Source organism: Carassius auratus, chromosome 31 (assembly GCF_003368295.1).
Source record: "Carassius auratus strain Wakin chromosome 31, ASM336829v1, whole genome shotgun sequence".
In the NCBI taxonomy this organism is placed as follows: domain Eukaryota; kingdom Metazoa; phylum Chordata; class Actinopteri; order Cypriniformes; family Cyprinidae; genus Carassius; species Carassius auratus.
Genome location: NC_039273.1, coordinates 5922314 through 5939967, shown reverse-complemented (window position 1 = coordinate 5939967; position 17654 = coordinate 5922314). Strand labels below are relative to the sequence as shown.

The following is a 17654-nucleotide window of genomic DNA, read 5'->3' as shown; positions in this document are numbered from 1 at the left end:
GTTTCTGAAAAAGAAAAAAGATTTGGTACAGACAAGGTACAAAGTTACCACCTGTGACCAAATGATGGTAAATGAACTGAAAGCACGCAAGAGCGCACCAATACAGACATAAAAATACATACACATACACACATACACATATGTCCCAGTAGACCATGAAAAGACAGTTATATATTAAATATAGGTTGATAGATAATATTTTTTAGTTGCTCTTTAAAAGATTTTACTTCAAAAGACAAGCCGAACATGCTTTTCTGCTCTAAATTCATCATAAAAGTTCAATATAATTGCATATTTTTATTCCTAATTATGGATTTTACCAAACTTGACATGTCTTAACCACTCATGCTGAAGAAAGTTCTGTATACAATTCTTCCTATGTTATGTTGTTCTTATTATAAAAACAGTAATATTGATAATGCATAATTTTATATTTTTTATATTTTATAGTATTTCATTATAGGTTTCTATAATATAGTTTATATAATTTAGTATATGTAACTGATTTGTAGAGCTTCTTGTACACATTCCTATAATAAATATAGCATTCACACAAACAAAACAAATGATAAAAATAATCGTATTTAATACATATGACAAGGTCACAGGTGTTTTGTTTGTTTGAGCTTGATTTCTTGACTCTAGCCTCAGCCTCAGCAGGGGCCTGTCGCACAGAACTGCGCATTGGCTTTGCTCAATTGCTTTTGTGCAAGATCACTGTGAGCCTCCCAGAATGCTTGACCCGTATGAGACTGCAATATTCAAGTAGAAATATTAGAGGCAGTCGAATAATGTTTAGTCTTGCTCTAGAATACTTCCACAGACCATTTAACCATGCTTGGTTAGTAGTGTTTTTCTGTTCCTGTCACCTCCCTTCTACTACAATGAAGCACGACATTAGCAATACAGAAGAAGCTGAATTCATTCTTTTGAGGTCTTTGGTATTTCTCTTCAAGAAAAAGTCGGTCTGAAAGTTTCCACAGGTTGCCCTGTTAACGTATAGGGTCTCATCCTCTCTCTCGAGAGAGCTTTAATGATAGACAGTAACAGTAACAAGGTATTATGCAAGATGGTTATCACTCAGATTACACCACCGAGAGCTTGAGGGCGTCAGGTTTTTTTCTATGCAATCTGTCACAAACGATGATGGAGCAGGGTAATAAGAAGCATTTTCTCCAGTTCTACAACCTTGAGAGTAGGACAGCAGTGTCAGCTTTGGCTTGAATGAGTTCTCAGGTTTCACTTCAGAGATTTTCTTGCCACTGTTCAGAGCTGCAGAGACCAGCTTTCTCCCAACTCTGGCCTAAAGTACGAATCTGCGCATCAGCGCAACCACGCTTTCCCTCATCGAGGCGCATTTCATCCATTAAGAATACAATATGAGGTATAAATAGCTTCACGTTGGCTTACAATGGTAATTTTTCACCTGTTCAGTTCAGGCTGGTGCTTGTTTAAATATAGACCGTAGAGGAATCCGCCTTGTTTGGAGACCCCATGCCACTTCCACGCAAAGAACAAAGGGAGCCGAGGGACATCCGTCTACTACAAGAGACAGCAAACAATAACCTGAGTACATTACAAGGAGAAATGGATGAAAGTTGTGAAGATATCGGGGATGGAAAAAAAGGTGCATTATTCAACAAATTCTCCAACAAGTGCCGTTCCTACAGGAGAAGAGCGAGTAACGTGCACTCTTCTGGGCTTCAAGGCAAGTGATGTTGAATTTTGAATTAAATTGCCAGGCTAAGAGTTGACAGTGGAATACCAGGCAGTGCCGTATTGTCATCCCATTGTGTGAATCTGACAGAGAGTCAGTGAAAGATCTCATCCAAACAATAAAAGAAGCGAGCCTCATCCGACGGCCCCTCATTGTGTTCGGTACAAAACCCACAGCAATGCACCTGTTAGCTTTGCCTTTCCAGTTTGATATCAGTCGAGATGGGGAAAGGTTGTTTCATGTGTCGTAGACCTGTAATTCCAGAATCGAATCCTCACACATAGATTGGAGCTCGTGCTGGGTGTCTGGGGTATCGTTCACGTGCTTAATTTAGCCAAAGTGACGTTTGAGCAGAATACACACAGCACCCTCAAGAGGCGCAAAAGTGAACTGCAGATGATTTTTTTGTGCTTGTTCTACACAAAGCTGCACTCTGAAAATGGTCATCATTCTCATTCTCTGTGTGAACTGAGACTTGGAAAGAAAGTGAGCGTCGGGGCTGTCGGGGCTGCCGGGGCTGGTGGTGTGTTTTCTGTTTTTCGGAGTAGTGCATTCTGTGAGAGCAGATGGGACTTTAGGGGCTTAATTAATTGAATGAATCAATTTCTCTCTATGAAAATCTCCCAAATTAAGATAACTGAAAGACATTATTATGGCAGATGAGTAAATTATTTAATATACACTACACTTCAAAAGTTTGGGTTCCATAAGATGTTTTTGAAAGAAGTCTCATGCTCAATAAATATTATTACATATTAATTGTTTTGTATGTTTTATATTTTTTAAAATGTAAAAATGCATCCTTGCTAAATCAAAGTATTAATTTCTAGAAAAAAAAAAAAATCTCACTGACTCAAAAGTTTTAATGGCTTTAGAAGTTAATAATGGTGCTTTTTGAAAGGTTTTCAAGTGTAACCATTAATACAGTGGGTATAGAAAAAAATATTTTTTTGCTTTAGTCAGTTGGTATTTGTCTCTACTAATTTTGTGTAATAATGTTGGGGCAGTCATGGCCTAATGGTTACAGTGTTGGACTTGCAATCTAAGGATTGCAATGTCTAGTCTCAGGCCAGCAGGAAATGTAGGTTGGGGTAGAGAATGTACAGTGCTCTCTCTCCACCTTCAGTACCATGACTGAGTTGCCCTTGATCAAGGATCCCCTAACTGCTCCCCGGGCGCCGCAGCATAAATGGCTGCCCATTGCTCTGGGTGTGTGTTCACGGTGTGTGTGTGTGTTCACTGCTGTGTGTGTGCACTTTGGATGGGTTAAAAGTAGAGCACAAATTCTGAGTATGGGTCACCATACTTGGCTGTATGCCACATCACTTTTGCACATCTAGACTTTGCAATATTGGCCTACTCTTCTTGGCAGAACTGTTTAAGTTCAGTTGAATGTGATGGTGACTGTTTGTGGATTGCAGTCTTCAGATTTTGAGTAGGGTTTAAGTCTGGGCTCTGACGAGGCGAGGCCATGCAAGGACATTCACCCTTGTCTCCTTCATCCACTGTGCTCAGCTTTGCTTGGTGCTTTGGGTCATTGTCATGTTGAAAGGTAAATCTTCTTCCCGCTGACAACCTTATGGCAGAGGGCAGAAGATTTTCCTCACGAATTTGACAGTATTTTGTCCCATCCATTTTTCCTTCTATCCTGACAAGTGCTCCAGTCACTGCTGCAGAGAAACAGCCCCATAACAGGATCTTACCATCTCCATTCTTTATTGTAAAAATGCTGTTATTTGGATGGTGAGCTGTATTGGTTTTCTGTCAGACATATTGTTAGGTATTGAGGCCAAATAATTCAATTTTAGTCTCATCTGCCTCAGAATGTTCAACGTGTGTTTTGGCAAAGCTCAGTCGTGACTGCATGTGGCCTTTCTTGAAGAGCGGCTTTTTTCTTGCAACCCTCCCATACAAGCCACATTTGTGCAGAATTTGTGATATTGTTGTCAGATGCACACAACAACCACTGTTTGTCATAAATTCCTGCAACTGCTGCAGAGTTGCTCTAGGCCTCATGGTACCCTCTCTGTCCAGTTTCCTTGTGTGTCCACAACTTTATCCCAGAGATCTTTTGATTTTGCCTTGCCACCCAGAGTTGATTGTTTGCTTCAGTTGCACTACCAATGACTGAAATGCTGGAAAGCTCTTCAAAATGACCACAGCTGATCACAGTTGAAAGTCAAATGGCTTTGTGTGCTATCGAGAAGGTGGTTTTTAGTAGGGGGTGATCCTTTCTACAACTCAGTGATTCTTTTTTTTCTGACATTTATCTGACATCTTTCACTTGAATGTTTTTGAGTTGCACTGAGTTGATACAACTGGATAAAACAAAAACTTGGCCCATCTTCACTTCAGGCTTCAAAGCAACAAAATGTGATTATTTTAAAGGGGGGTGGTTCTTTTCTATACCCACTGTTTATTGTTTTCCAGAGCCAACTATCATTACAACTGCTCCGAACACGCTGGACGTGACCGTTGGTGAGAGCATCATTCTTCCCTGCCAGGTGTCCTACGATCCCTCGTTGGAGCTCAAGTTCACCTGGTTTTTCAATGAGCAGCTCATCCACTTCGGCAGCCATGGAGGATACTTTGAAAAAGTTGGCGGAGTAAGATTGATTGTATCTATCTATCTATCTATCTATCTATCCATCACAATGGATTATGACTGCACTTATATACTCAAGTCAAGTCACCTTTATTTTTATAGCGTTTTAAACTAAAAAGATTGCGTCAAAGCAACTGGAGAACATTAATTAGGAAAACAGTCAGTAATCCAAATTGACTATTAAGGCAGTCCATCACTGTATTCACTGATTTAATCATCTCAGTTCAGTTGAAATAGTATCTGTGTATTCATTTGCAATCAAGTCAACGATATCGCTGTAAAAAGTTTCCTCAACTAAGCAAGCCATAGGCGACAGCGGCAAGGAACCAAAACTCCATCGGTGACAGAATGGTGAAAAAACCTTGGGAAAAACCAGGCTCAGTTGGGGCCAGTTCTCCTGTGATCAGACGAAAACCAGCAGTTCAATTCCAGGCTGCAGCAAAGCCAGATTGTGCAGAAGAATCATCAGTTTCCTGTGGTCTTGTCCCAGTCATCTGAGACAAAGTCTTTACAGGGGATCTGTATATAGAACAAAATAACATGAGAAAATCAAGATTCCTAATTCCTTTTATTTAATGCCACCATAACCTTTAATAAATATCACATTTATATTATTTTATTGGCAGTCTATGCTTAGTTTTGGAACAGAGACATTTTTTTTAATTAATTTTAACCAGTTGTTTTTCCTTTTTTTTTAAGAAATATTAAGGACTAATGCTTTACCTATTAGCTGGAACCTGATTGCCATATTCACTTCACATACATATATGCAAAATTATATAAACTGTAACTGGTAACATATTGTACTTAAGGTATTCATATCGAGTACCTTCAACTGAATTGTTGGGAGAAAAAAAATCACATTAATCCTTTTATTTAATTCCAAAGTTTTGAGTCTGTGAATTTATGATAAGAGATTTTCCCATTATATGTGCAGCCACTGACAACCCATTCTTATTAATCTAGAGTATAATTACGCTTCCCATCCAATGATATTAATTACAGCACTTATAAAGTCACATAGATTCCTTTTCTTTTCATTAGAAGTCCATATATATATTATATATTATAGTTTTATATATATATATATATATATATATATATATATATATATATATATATATATATATATATATATATATATATATATATATATATAATTTTTTTATTTTATTTTATTATTTTATTTGAGGGGCTGATTCTCAGCATCTTGTTCATCATGTCATCCGTATGAGCCCCGTCGCCAAAGAAACAAGCAATGGGGAACTTTCTAGATGGTTGTGCTCTATTTTAAGAGCGAAAACTGCCACTCTTATATTATCTAACATGATTACTATGATTTAATGTGAGTGATGTATCTTAATAGCAGCACTTGAGTGAAGAATGTGGAGAAAGTGTATACCCTGGATAAGGAAAAATATGCAAAATTATTAATTCCACATATCTAGCTTTTGCTTAAGTCATTTAAACGATTCTAAGAGTCTTTCAAGGCAATAAGCCACGGTAGAAAAAAAAAACACTTTTTATTTATAACGATGCCTCATTACTCCTAGTTTGTGAACAGCTGTAAAGAAATCCGAAAAAAAAATTATATATATATAATAATTTTTTTTTTTTTTTTTTTTTTGGAAGATATTAATACTTTTATTCAGCAAGGATGCATAAAATTGATCACAACTGACAGTGAAGACATTTATAATGTTACAAAAAAATTCAGTTCTTTTCTTTTGAACTTTCTATACATTAAAGTATTCTAAAAAAACATCACAGTTTCAACAAATCAGCATGAAATCAGCATATTGTAATGATTTCTGAAGGATCATGCATGTGACACTGAAGACTGGAGAAATGATGCTGAAAATTCAGCTTTGCGATCACAGGAATAAATTACATTTTAAAACACATGAAAATGAAAACATTTATTTAAAATTTGTGTTGCTATATTAATCAAAGTCTTAGTGAGGATTAAAGACATCTGTTAAAAACAAAAACAACAACAAAAAATATGATCAACCCCATACTATTGGACAGTAGTGTACGTACATTTTAAAACAATTAAAAACAAGCATAGGAAATATAAATATAATTATATGAGATATAAATATGATTAATTTAAAAATGAATTTCCTTTCTCTACCCAAACTATGAATCATTACCATGACATCGATCTTTCTCTTTTAGCAGCACTCGGCAGGTGACATCATGATCCGGAACATTCAGCTGAGGCATGCTGGGAAGTACACGTGTGCAGTGCAGACCAAGGTGGACAGCAGCTCCATCGCAACAGACCTGATTGTCAGAGGTGAAAAAAAATGCTTGAAAACCCATATAACACATTCACATTGTATATATCATATCGTATATACAAGCATAATCTTTTGCACACTATGACTATTGAATATTACATTTTGAATATAAAATTTTTTTTTTAAACCCACTGGATACAGTGTCACAGACTTAAACAAGCTCTTGAAATATTTACCAAATAAAGGAAAGATGGGTTTTCCTATTAGTTAAAAAAGAAATAAAATACCAATAAAAAAATGAGACAATCTAATTAGAGCTTTAAAGTCAATGAAAACAAGTAGCTCAAAGTTAACCAGCTGCACTGCTGTGCTTTAGGCGGGCGTTTATATGCAGCCTACAAACGTGACTGTGTGTGTGTGTGTGTGTGTGTGTTTCTGGTTTGCATGGCTGTCTTTTGTCTCAGGTCCCCCCGGCCCCCCTACCAGCATCCATGTGGATGAAGTCACAGATACCACTGCCACTCTCTCCTGGAGGCCTGGTCCTGATAATCACAGTCCAATTACTGCCTACACCATCCAGGCTAGAACCCCTTTCTCCCTCGGCTGGCAAGCTGTTAGCACAGGTTGGGCTCCAAACCAGCCTTCACTGATCAAAACATTTGCTGCATAGTTTCCTTTTCCATCCCCCTGCTTTTTCCTCTCCTATTATGTTCTTCAGTCATTTATGTTCAAGGCTGTATTTATTTGATCAAAAATATAGTAAAAACAGTAACATTTTGAATTATTGTTACTATTTAAAAAGCAGTTTTGTATTTTAAAATAGTCATTTATTGTATTAATTTCTATTTGAAGTATTTGATTTCTTTAAAAAAAAATCTTACTGACCCCAAACATTTGAACTAGGGCTGTCAATCGATAAAAATATTTAATCAAATTAATCACACACTTTTTCTCTGATTAATCGCGATTAATTGCACTTTTCATGAATTTAAGCGTAGACCATTTATCTTGTTTCAGATGTTTATTTTGTCGTCATTTGCTATATCCAGCAAAGTAAACAAAAAGATTAAAAGGTGATTCTCAAAAATCTGTATTTTCTTCAAGCTTTTTTCCAAGATAAATTTAGATGTCTTTCTACGGAGCCCCGCACATGACATGCAAGAAAAAATAAATAAATTGTGTGCACGATTTACAAATTCGTTCCCTCAATGTACTAAAACATGCACACATTTACTATTGTGTTGCCTCGATTTGCTTAATCATGCGCACAATTTAGCAAATCGAGGGAACAAATTAGTAAATCGTGCGCACTATTTATAAATCGGAGTGAACGAAATAGTAAATCGAGGGAATGCAATAGTAATCGTGTTCACGTTTTAGTACATTGAAGGAACGAATTAGTAAATCGTACACACACTTTAGCCTACTATTTTTTTTCCCAGCATGTCATGTGCGGGGCACTTGGAAAATCCAAAAGGACACCAAAGAACCAAATAATATAAGAAACCCATATAAGCACAAATGAAAGAAAAAAAATATCCTAAAATGATCTGATTGCAAGCAGATAAGCAAAATTGCGTTAAAAAGGTTTTGCTTTAATTGCGCTTAATTATTTTAATGCATTAAGGATTCTAAAATCAATTGCATGCATTAATGCATTAAGGATGACAGCCCTAGTTTGAAGATGTAGGGTGATATTTTTTTCTCTGCTTTCACAGCACCTGTCGATAAGCCCAGTTTTTGTATTGTACCTATGGAGCCTATTATCTCACCAAGCAGGAGAGATGCGTGCTGTGCCTGGTGTTTGTGTGAGCATGTAGAGGGCTTGTGCTCGCTCACAAGGGGGATTGTCTCACACTATGTGTGTTTTGTTTTGTTTCAGTGCCAAAGGTGGTCGGGGGCTCACATCTGACTGCTACAGTCATCGAGCTTAACCCCTGGGTGGAGTATGAGTTCAGAGTGTTGGCAAGGAATGCAGTGGGCACAGGAGAGCCCAGCAAACCCTCGAAGAAAGCCAGGACTAAAGAAACAGGTGAGTGCTTCTGTCACATCAGTCTGCATGTGGCTCTTTCAATTAGCATCCTGTGGTGTGAATCTGCACTATTTCCATACTTACATTGAATGAGGGAGTCAAACCAGAATTTCACAGAGACTTGGAAGCAGTGCATAGTAAAATACTAAAAAGCACTTTAGAAACCACACAATAATTTCCTGCAATGCTTAAACATTATTACTGCTTATTTCGCATGTGCCAACACCAATCACATTTCTTAAAAAATTTAAAAATGTAGTTATGCATGCAGTTTTATAGCCTCATATAAATTACTAAAAGGCTATATGGCATATTTGTACTTTAAACAATTAATTTCTCACACTGCAGGTCCATTTAATATACTCTTGTCCTCATACATACATGGTAATATGCTGTATAAATAAATATACACTAATGTTTTTGAAAGATGTTTCTTAAGCTCACCAAGGATGCATTTTCTTATTATCAAAAATATTGTTTCAATGAAAATAACTATTTTTCTATTTTAATATATTTAAAAATGTTATTTATTATTGTGATGCAATGCAGAATTTTCAGCACCCTTACTCTAGTCTTCAGTGTCACATGATCCTTCAGAAATCAATCTAATATGCTGATTTTCTGCTTAAGAAACATTTATTTTTATTATTAACGTTGAAAACAGTTATGCTGCTTAGTATTTTTAGAAACCATGATATTTTGATATTTCATTTTAAACCATTTTTTAAACATTATGCATGTTTTTACTGTCCCTTTTTTGAATGTTTTGAATGTTATGGTCACATCAGGGACTACAAAAGGGAAAAAAAGTGATTAAAAATTGCAAAAAAGAAATGGTGACCATTATCTAAAAATATACACTTATTTTTATACATTCTGACATTTTTAAACGTACAAATCATATCAGTTTTAATTGTCAGTTCACATTCAAACTGTACAAAAAAATTTGCAAATAGAAATTGTGCAATAGAATGAAAAGGTACAGCCCGCACATCCAAAACAATGAAACTGGGTGCTGGGCAGACAAGTAGTTGCAAAGGTAAAGAAATAGAAATTGTGGCCAGCATCTAAAAATATAAACATGTCCGTATGCATTAAACATTGTTTAACATAATCATATCCATATTATAAAATCATATGCAATAACTGAAGTCTTAAATGGTCAGACCTAAGCAGGACTGAGGAAATCTTATCCTTCCTCCAGTTCCCAAGGTCACCCCAGCCAACGTGAGCGGAGGAGGTGGCAGTCGATCAGAGTTAGTCATCACTTGGGAGGTAAGATGGCCTGTGCACTTCACTTGCCCGTCTGTTGGTGTGTGTGTGTGTGTGCGTGTGTTCCTCTCCTTTAGTGAGTCTTTTGTATACAGTCTCCTTTTGCAGACACTATTGTTCCCTTTATTTGAGGTTTTCATTAATCATAGTAAAGCGGATACACATAACACTTCATTTTCTGTAAGAGCTGCGCAGCAATAACTGCCGCTGTCATACAAGAGAAGCAGCGAAGATAATTAAATGGAGTTACCCGTGAATTTTTGTGAGGAACTTTTCAAAGATGATGTTCTCTCTCTCTGTATCTCCTTTCATGGAGACATGTTCTATTGTTCAGGTTTGAGAGTCAGCTGGTGTTATCTATTGAGCTAGACGTTTGTCACAGGGAGCTTGAAACTTCACTTCAAGACTTTCTCATTGCATTGTCTTTAAAATGACGGATATCACAGAACACCATCTACTGTACTAGAGAATTTCATGTCTTATTTTACTCCAAAACTATCAGTAATATCAGGAGTACTGGTGGATTTTACTGTACAAAACCTAGTGTCATATTGTATTTTAAGGCGTCATAGGTGCTCATCTAAAGAAAAAGCTATTACATATTGTAGATTTAAGTTACCTTTTTTTCCAAAGTATAAGACAGCAACTTTTGTATTTTTTACAGAATTTTTTTTATATTGCATTGCAACAAGTTCAGAAAAAATTTTTGAAGCTCAAAGTAGGCGGAGCGGGCCATCACCATCTTGGCAGCGCGTCACTGCCAGATAATCGAAAATGAGCAAAAAGGCGGGAGCTGGTTGCTGAAGCCACCCCCACCTAGCTCGATGGCAGTGTCAGCAGCAGCAACCCACCTGCCACTCAAGTGGCCACGCCCTTAATTATGCCGAAATTTCACTTAATATAATTTAAATGAATGAGTTATAAAAATATTCACCCCCTCACAGTTGTCATGAAGGGCAAAATTTGCTATGTAGACCAAAATCACTTTTTGTACCATGCTGCAAGCAAAAATAGTTTTTTATGCTGTCAAGTTGGGCATTTAACATGGGGAGTCTATGAGACAGATTCCCTTTTACAGCCAGCCTCTAGTGTCCAGTCAATGAACTGCACACATGTTCAAGTGTGAAAACATAATCTGACGCCCTTCTTTGAGTCCACATGCCATGGTTTCGGATTAATGAATGCTATTTTCTGGTGGTCTCAGTGTTACCGATCCGCATTACCGCATGGTCAGTGGCAAGCCGATACTTCAAACAAAACCACCATGATATCATTACCTGGCAAAACGATTTCCTGGGAGATGGAATCCCTCTCTTGCTGAAGGGGCCGGGATGACAGATGTTGCCTCGCACCACAGCAGAGATTAGCGCCAATGCGCCATCTGATGCCTGACAGGTGTCAGGGAAGTCATAGTCCTGTCATCTTCACGGCCGAAATATGTTTGCTCTTGAAACTCGAGTTAATAGAAAACACGCCTTACAAACAAGTCTCATGGTTACCCAGTGAAAGCATGACATTTAGAAGTCATTACCATCGTACATGTCCAAAACGTGGTTGTTTTTGTCTATTATGTGCATGTACGATGATAATATTTTGGATAGGATTTATAATAAAGGTTATTTAGTGTACTGTAGATTTATGTGTTTTCTTTGTGGGTGTGAATGTGTGTTTGCAGCCCGTTCCTGAAGAGCTGCAGAACGGAGCAGGGTTTGGCTACGTGGTTGCTTTCCGGCCCTTTGGTGCCACCGGGTGGATGCAGGCGGCAGTTCCCTCTCCTGAAGCCTCCAAATACGTCTTCAAAAACGAGACCATTTTACCCTTTTCTCCATTCCAAGTCAAAGTGGGCGTGTACAATAACAAGGGGGAAGGACCTTTTGGACCCGTGGTTACCATTTACTCTGCTGAGGAGGGTCAGTCACATTAACCGTAGCATTTGGTGGTGTGCAACAGAGAAATTAAAGTTGAATGTACCTTTTGACATTTCGCTGTGGAACGCTTAGCAGGCAGTTGATAGGAGCCAAGTTAACTGAAGCGTGTTGTGCCAGAACCCATTAATCATGGTCTGCCTTGTTTTTCAAAAAGAGTTGGACTTTGAAGACATTTGTTGAATGAAACGTTCTAATCGAAGAATTTCTCCTTCGAATCCAGAGCCTGGAAGGGCACCCAGTCGACTCAGAGCCAAGAGTCTTTCAGCATTTGATGTTGAGGTATATTGGAAAGCCCTTCCCTGGAGCACAAGCAAGAAACGTGTTCTCGGCTATGAGGTACACTAAATACTGTCAAAATAAAGTTACATTCATTATACATATCATCATTATTTTTCATAACCCTGTTGAAAACTTGAAAATCATTACAAACTGTTTTTTTTTTAATGAACATGAATAAAACTTCAAAATGTGTACTTTTAAATTATGCTTCAAGAAATGTAAAGCATCACTCACATTTTATTCAAATGAGGATATTCTTTAATTGTTCTTATTACTGAGCTATAAATGTTTTTTTTTTCTAAATCCTACAAAATAAATCTATTGTTAACATAAATGAAAACAAAACATTGATTAGCTCATAATTTCGTAAACTAATGACTCCATTAGTCACATTAAAAAACCTGATACTTAAAACCTTCTTCATTTAAAACTACATGTCTTTAGATTTAGAATAAGAACCATATTAATAAGAAAGAAATTAAGAAATAAATAGTTTTAATCAGCAAGGACACATTAAATTGTTTAAAGGTATCAGTAAAGACATTTGTAATTTTACAAAAAATAAAGAGATAAATGCTGTTCTCTTCAACTTTCTATTAATCAAACTATCCTGGGAATTTCCACAACAGCAATATTGGTAATAAAATATATTGTGCAGTAAATCAGCATATTAGAGTTATTTCTGAAGAATCATGTGACACCAATGACTGGAGTAACTACTGATTGATTCTGCTTTGCCATCACAGGAATATTGTATTAATATTCCACAAATGTATTGTTTTTCACTGATTTTTTTATCAAATAAATACGGTCTTGGCAAACATAGTCTTTCAAAAACATTTAAAATTCGTACAGACAGCAGTGGACATTCATAATTTTGAGAGTTTAGGGAGGCGGTCTATAAACTATACTGACTATCTGTCAACCCTCTCTTTTTTCCTGGGATTATCCCATATTTTACCATTCTATCCCGCTATCATCCCATTTAAATATTTTCATTTACTCCTCTTGAATTTTTAATCTTTCTTTTAAAAATCCCACAACATTACACTTCAAAATGCTATGGTTTAATTGGTTAAATATGAGCACTGCAACGATTACCGATTACCAAGAAATGGCTATATTGCTGGTGAAAAGTGAAAGAATAAAGAGAGAGTGAATTAGCATTTTTCAATAAGCCCTTCAAGTTCATTAAGGTTCATTTCAATATCGCCACACTTCAGTGGCTGAGTACCCAAAGCACCTATAAGCAGATAGCCTGGAATTCAGATATGCCACAAAGAAAATTATAAGTGAATTCTTTGTCCCACTAGTTTTAAATGATTTTGCACCAAGTTTATTAATGAGTGGTTCTGTTTTGTCTTTCTCTGTAGTTGAGATACTGGGAGAAGAATGAGAAAGAAGACACAGCTAGTTTGCTAAGGACAGTAGGAAACCGGACGGTGGCCATTATTCAAGGGTTAAAAGGATGTACCACCTATTATATAACGGTGAGAGCCTACAACACAGCAGGAACAGGACCACCAAGTCCAGCGGTCAACGTTACCACCAAAAAGCCTCGTAAGTAACTTTTTAATTTTTAAACGGAATGATTGAAGCAGATGTTACAGAATGCATGAGCATTAAGGTTTAAGGGTAGTAGCACTTTTACATTTTCTATGTCTTCATCCAGCCCCTAGCCAGCCGCCGTCAAAAGTCATGTGGAATACATCAAACTCCAAAATCATTCTGAACTGGGAACAGGTGAAACCTCTGGAAAATGAATCTGAGGTCATGGGATACAAGGTAAGTCACATCTTCTTGCTGGACTGAAAAGCTTTGTCTGCTGCATATCTAACAACACTCTTTAGCCTTAAATACATTCACAATGTGACACAGCAACTTATTGCTCAATGATTAAACAGCTTTCAGTGCACCACCAAATGCTTTGATATGTGTATGGCAACGATTCCAGACATGTCACAAAGCATCTGTTGGTTTGTTTTTATTGTTTTACTGGAATTTAATTGCTGAAAATCCTGGTGTGAAACAGAGGGGTTACCAGGATGTCATGTTTGGGGGGGCATTTGGCTTGTTTGGGGGGGCAACATAGACAATTGAAAATATCGGCACAAAATTAAGCTATATTACACACAATCTTTTTTAATGCATATCTTTTTCTAAGCCAGGAACCCAGAGATAGACACAGGGCCCCTATTAGACTATAGGGCTGTCACATAAAAGTTAAACCAGGTCAACAGATATGACAGATTAATATATATATAACAGATCACGGTGTTTGCCTGATAATGAGTGACAGGTGTTTGCTTGTGAGAAGACGTGTTACACAAGTAGGTTACCGAGAAGGACAAAAGAGTTCTTTAAATGAATCTTACATTACGTTTGTATAGAGAGGAGGTTAATTCATTTGTTTCTTCTTTTAAGCTGGTCCAGAAGTAGATGCTACTTTTAGGGCTGAAATGCTTCGTGAATTACTCATTGTAAAACACATTAGCAGTCATTATTTGTAGTTTCTCTTAAATTCACCAGTTAGGAGCTACTTGTAGCCTCTTATAAGTTTATTTGTGAATGCGGCCCCAGGTAAAACTTTTTTTTGATATGCTCATTTAAACAGTATGAGAACAGTATTTGAATATTATTCTGTGGTTGTAAGTGGCTTTGGATAAAAGTGTCTGCTAAATGAATAAATGTAAATACGTAGGCCTAGAAATATATTCGGCTACAGGGTGTCAGGAGATTTAGAGAGTTGAAATAAAAGCTATTTTTGTAAAACTATAAGAATTTCAATTATGATATGATTAGCAGAGGCAACATAACTTTTTTTAAATATAGTTTCATTTTTTTTTTATTATTAGTGGTGCTTGCCATAGGCAAATATTTTTATTATTTTATGGGGGGTTGGAGTCTATGGGTTTGGTCTCCCACAGGGCTGGGTGATACAATAAAAATCGAAAAAAATTTTTTTTTTTTAGAAAATACCATGATTTTAACCTGATTCTTTGTCATGTTGGTTTTTCTATTTTGCAAGCTGTTTGAGCATCACAGCCAAACTAATTTCCCTATTATAAAGCCTTTTAAGGTAACAAAATATGAAAGAGTGTGGCAGATATTTAGGCCAAAGTGCATGGATGAAAATCTTTGTCATTATTTTATCTTTGTTATTAAAAAATGAGAACAAAGATACACATTACAAATACAGATATTATACAAATAAAGTGCTTCATTTTCAGGTAAAAGGGGTGTATTTAGAAGGAGCATTAAAAAAATGTAATGAACAAATATAAAAATAAAAACTATATACACTGATTCCTATTAAAGCAACTGAATTAAAGTTTTTCAGTCAAGAGTATAGATTATTGATTTTTCTCTGTGTGTTTGTTGTTTCATTAACATATAATTCACCCATAAATTTAAATAGTGAAGAAAAAAAATCTGAATGAGTTTCCTTCTTCTACTAAACATTAACTCTATTTTGAAGAAGGTGGAAAACCAAACAGTTGCTGGTTCACAGTGATTTCCACAGTAATTTCCCCCCTACTATAAAAGTCAATGTGGACCAGCAACTGTTTGGTTATCCTAATTTTTCAAAATATCTTATTTTGCTTTCAGCACAAGAAAGAAGTTAATATAGGTTTTGGACAACATGTGAGTGTATAAACAGAAATAGAAATAGAACAGAAATGATAGAAATAAAATTTTAGGGTGATCTATCCCTTTAATTCACACGGCAGCATGTAGCCTACTGTCCCTTTAAGACCTGCGCGCCTCTAATATTCAGAAAATGCATCTGTTTCTTTCAGTTGTTTTCGTTTTAAATATATGAGTCTATACACAAACCTTGTGTGTTTTGACAGTATTAGCACAAAACATAACTTATCAGGCACAGTTCGAAGGGCTTTTTTCGTTTTCGGGCCGCACTTTGTGCTCAGAAAAACCGCACGTCAGAAAAGGACACGAATTAAACGTTTAAATAACCAGTAAGGATTTAAACAGATGAAAAAAATGTGAATGAGTTAACTGTGATGTTAATGTATGTCGCAGTATATTAATCCCGCTGGGCCAGAACTGCAGCTGATAGAATGTGCGCAGCACACAATGCAACGATATTTCTTCGAAAGCAGACTGTGGAGACATTTTTATCCCCCACAACCAAAACTATTAACATCCTACCCTCGGCAGAAATCGAGGACAAAATCAGGCTGTTCAGCTGTCAATGCACTTCGATCCCAAACGCTGTTTTGGGTTGGCAAATCTAATTTTCTTGCCACCCTTTGGCTTCTGGACACGCCACTGCTTTAAAGCTCTGCCAGGTAAACAGCGCGTACCCCCGAAGCGCGCGCACTGTCAAACAGCGCCAAACTGGATTTTTGTTGGATCAGACCAATCTGCAAGCTACGGAAAATATGCACAAAACAATCCACTTTAACTTTTTAATTTATCATCAGAGGGACAGATCATTTCTCAGGGGAGGCAGGGCTTATCCTAGGGGAGGCATTGCCTCCCCCAGCCTCCCCCTAGACACGCCCCTGGTGTGAAAGCTCCATGTGATCGTTTTTTTTTTCTTTTCGATATCTTTCGTGCCAAATATTCACTCTAAATATTTGCATTTTGTGTAAAAGAACCTTTATATCACTTACAGTTGGAGCTCAAATATTTTTAACAGACTGATTTGCATCAGCCGTTGTAAATCCCATATCATTCTGATAACAAGCGGGACAGTGTGAATGGAGGTAAATTTTTAAAAATAAATTGTTATTGTTTTGTAGGTACTGTATAAGCGGAACCAATTCAGCAGGCCCAGCATTATGGAGACCAACACCACCTCAGTGGAGCTGTCGCTACCTACCGATGAGGAGTACATCATCCAGATCAGGTCTTTTGGAGAAGGAGGGGAAGGCAGCAGCAGCCGACAGATCACCATTCCCAAAATATCAGGTCATCCTCTGCTAATTGGCTTCTTTTCAATTCAGTTTTGATGCTATGCTATTTTATTTAAAAGAAAAAGGTTGAAGGCTACCATTAAAAGAAAGAAAGAATGTGTTATAAATTTACAAATATAATTTTTAAGGGATGATTTACACTCAGCAGGTCATTATTACAAAATTAAATTCAACCGGACGATTAGACTTGAATCAGCCTGAAGGGATTCATTTTCCGCTAACAACTGGCTGACTGTACATTATCCTGCTGATTACACGACTTCTCATCAAATAAATTAATAAATGGACAACTGGACATGAAATATGCATTAAATGATTTTACTATGTGAGAAGAAATATATGAATATGAGAGACTTGTATATGAGAATATGTAAAACATTAAGATATTTTGATGTTTTTGAAAGAAATGTCTTATGCCCCCCAAGACTTCATTAAAATTACAATACACAAAAAAGTAATATTGTATAACAATTAAACGTGTTTCATTTATTTGAAATTATATTTTAAGTGGTTATTTATTCCTGCGATGGCAAAGATGAATTTTCAGCATCATTACTCCAGTCTTCAGTGTCACATGATCCTTCAGAAATCATATAAATATGCTGATTTGATGCTTAAGAAACATGTATTATTAT

At 36.6% G+C, this 17654-nt stretch overlaps 1 protein-coding gene across 2 annotated transcripts in view; it reads left to right on the top strand.

The window, feature by feature from the left end:
- The window catches only part of LOC113050327 (contactin-4), a 135970-nt gene that overhangs the window by 115951 nt on the left and 2365 nt on the right, over positions 1-17654 (top strand). The window contains exons 13-22 of one of the 2 annotated variants that reach the window (XM_026213182.1): positions 4148-4323; positions 6507-6624; positions 7033-7191; positions 8451-8600; positions 9805-9875; positions 11548-11782; positions 12021-12136; positions 13453-13639; positions 13752-13864; positions 16846-17014. In XM_026213182.1, the coding sequence (XP_026068967.1) occupies positions 4148-4323; positions 6507-6624; positions 7033-7191; positions 8451-8600; positions 9805-9875; positions 11548-11782; positions 12021-12136; positions 13453-13639; positions 13752-13864; positions 16846-17014 (1494 nt within the window). Of the gene's footprint in view, positions 1-4147; positions 4324-6503; positions 6625-7032; positions 7192-8450; positions 8601-9804; positions 9876-11547; positions 11783-12020; positions 12137-13452; positions 13640-13751; positions 13865-16845; positions 17015-17654 lie in introns of both variants that reach the window. The other variant, XM_026213180.1, reaches the window with a different exon arrangement.